This window comes from Apteryx rowi, unplaced genomic scaffold (genome assembly GCF_003343035.1).
Source record: "Apteryx rowi isolate R43461 unplaced genomic scaffold, aptRow1 scaffold_927, whole genome shotgun sequence".
Taxonomy (NCBI): domain Eukaryota; kingdom Metazoa; phylum Chordata; class Aves; order Apterygiformes; family Apterygidae; genus Apteryx; species Apteryx rowi.
In genome coordinates this window covers 127390-128453 of record NW_020451235.1, presented here as the reverse complement: position 1 = coordinate 128453, position 1064 = coordinate 127390, and the positions used below count along the sequence as shown (strand labels likewise).

General features: G+C 37.6%; 1 protein-coding gene across 1 annotated transcript; it reads left to right on the top strand.

Annotated features, from left to right (window-relative positions):
- The first annotated feature begins 258 nt into the window (after positions 1-258).
- LOC112978363 (interferon beta-like) lies at positions 259-825 on the top strand. Its single transcript, XM_026091814.1, has one exon. It carries the CDS (start codon positions 259-261, stop codon positions 823-825), a length of 567 nt encoding a protein of 188 aa, XP_025947599.1.
- Positions 826-1064: the final 239 nt, after the last annotated feature.

Here is a 1064-nt window from a genome sequence, read left to right as displayed (position 1 = left end):
AAATTAAACACAGCCATGGTAAAAATGAGTAAACCTTTCCAACTCTTAGAAAATGAAAGCAACATGAAAGCTTTGGCAGTATCACAGTTGATAAAAACACAGTTTCTACAAAATAAATAATAGCCAGTGTCTCACACAGGAGAAATAAATTCAGAGTCATGAAAGAGCAGCACATTAACACAGAAAAGACTTTCAAGAAACAATAGGCTTACAGATCTATGTAAAGACAAGGCAAATAAAACTAACTGCATCATCAGCATGCCCATCCTGGTTCAGAGATGTCTACTGCAAGTTTGTATTACATTGGCACTGTATATCAAAATCTCACATCCAATCTGCCTTTTCCAAGGAAGCAAAGTGAACTACCAGAACATGAACTTTCTGTGCAAAATGGGTGCAAGTTTTCCTCAGCAATGTCTCAGAGAAAGAACTGATTTTAAATTCCCCATGGAGATTACCAAAGTCAGACAGAGGAATGCCACAATGATGATCCATGAGCTCCTCCGGCAGATCTTCCATCTATTTAGCAAAAATCTTCCTGAAAGTGTTTGGAATGCGAGCTGTATTGAGAAATTCCAAAATGGAATTCATCAGCAAATTGAAGAATTAGAGACATGCTTGGTAGAAGAGCTATCTAAAGGAAGAAACAGCTCCCGAACAGGGGTCCTAAACAGCACTACCCTCAGTGTGAAAAAGTACTTCCGAAGAATCACCAACTTCCTAGAAGATAAACAATACAGCCACTGTTCCTGGGAAGCAGTCCGAATGGAAGTGAGAACATGCTTTATATTTATTGACTGCCTTATGAGAAAACACATGGCATGAAGAGATAGCATCTTTTATATTTGGTGTCTTTGCAAGACTGGCAATTATTCCCCTCTTTGGTAAGTCTCAAATTTTCAAACTTTCACCATTTTCAAATTCATAATTGGGGCTTGTTTTCAAAAAAAACCAAAAAACATTCAGTGCTCTAAATGAAATATGTAGAGTACTTAAGTGAAGGAGACTTGGTATCCTTAAGCTCTGACCATTTTCAGTAGAAGACAAGATCTTTAAAAAGGGGC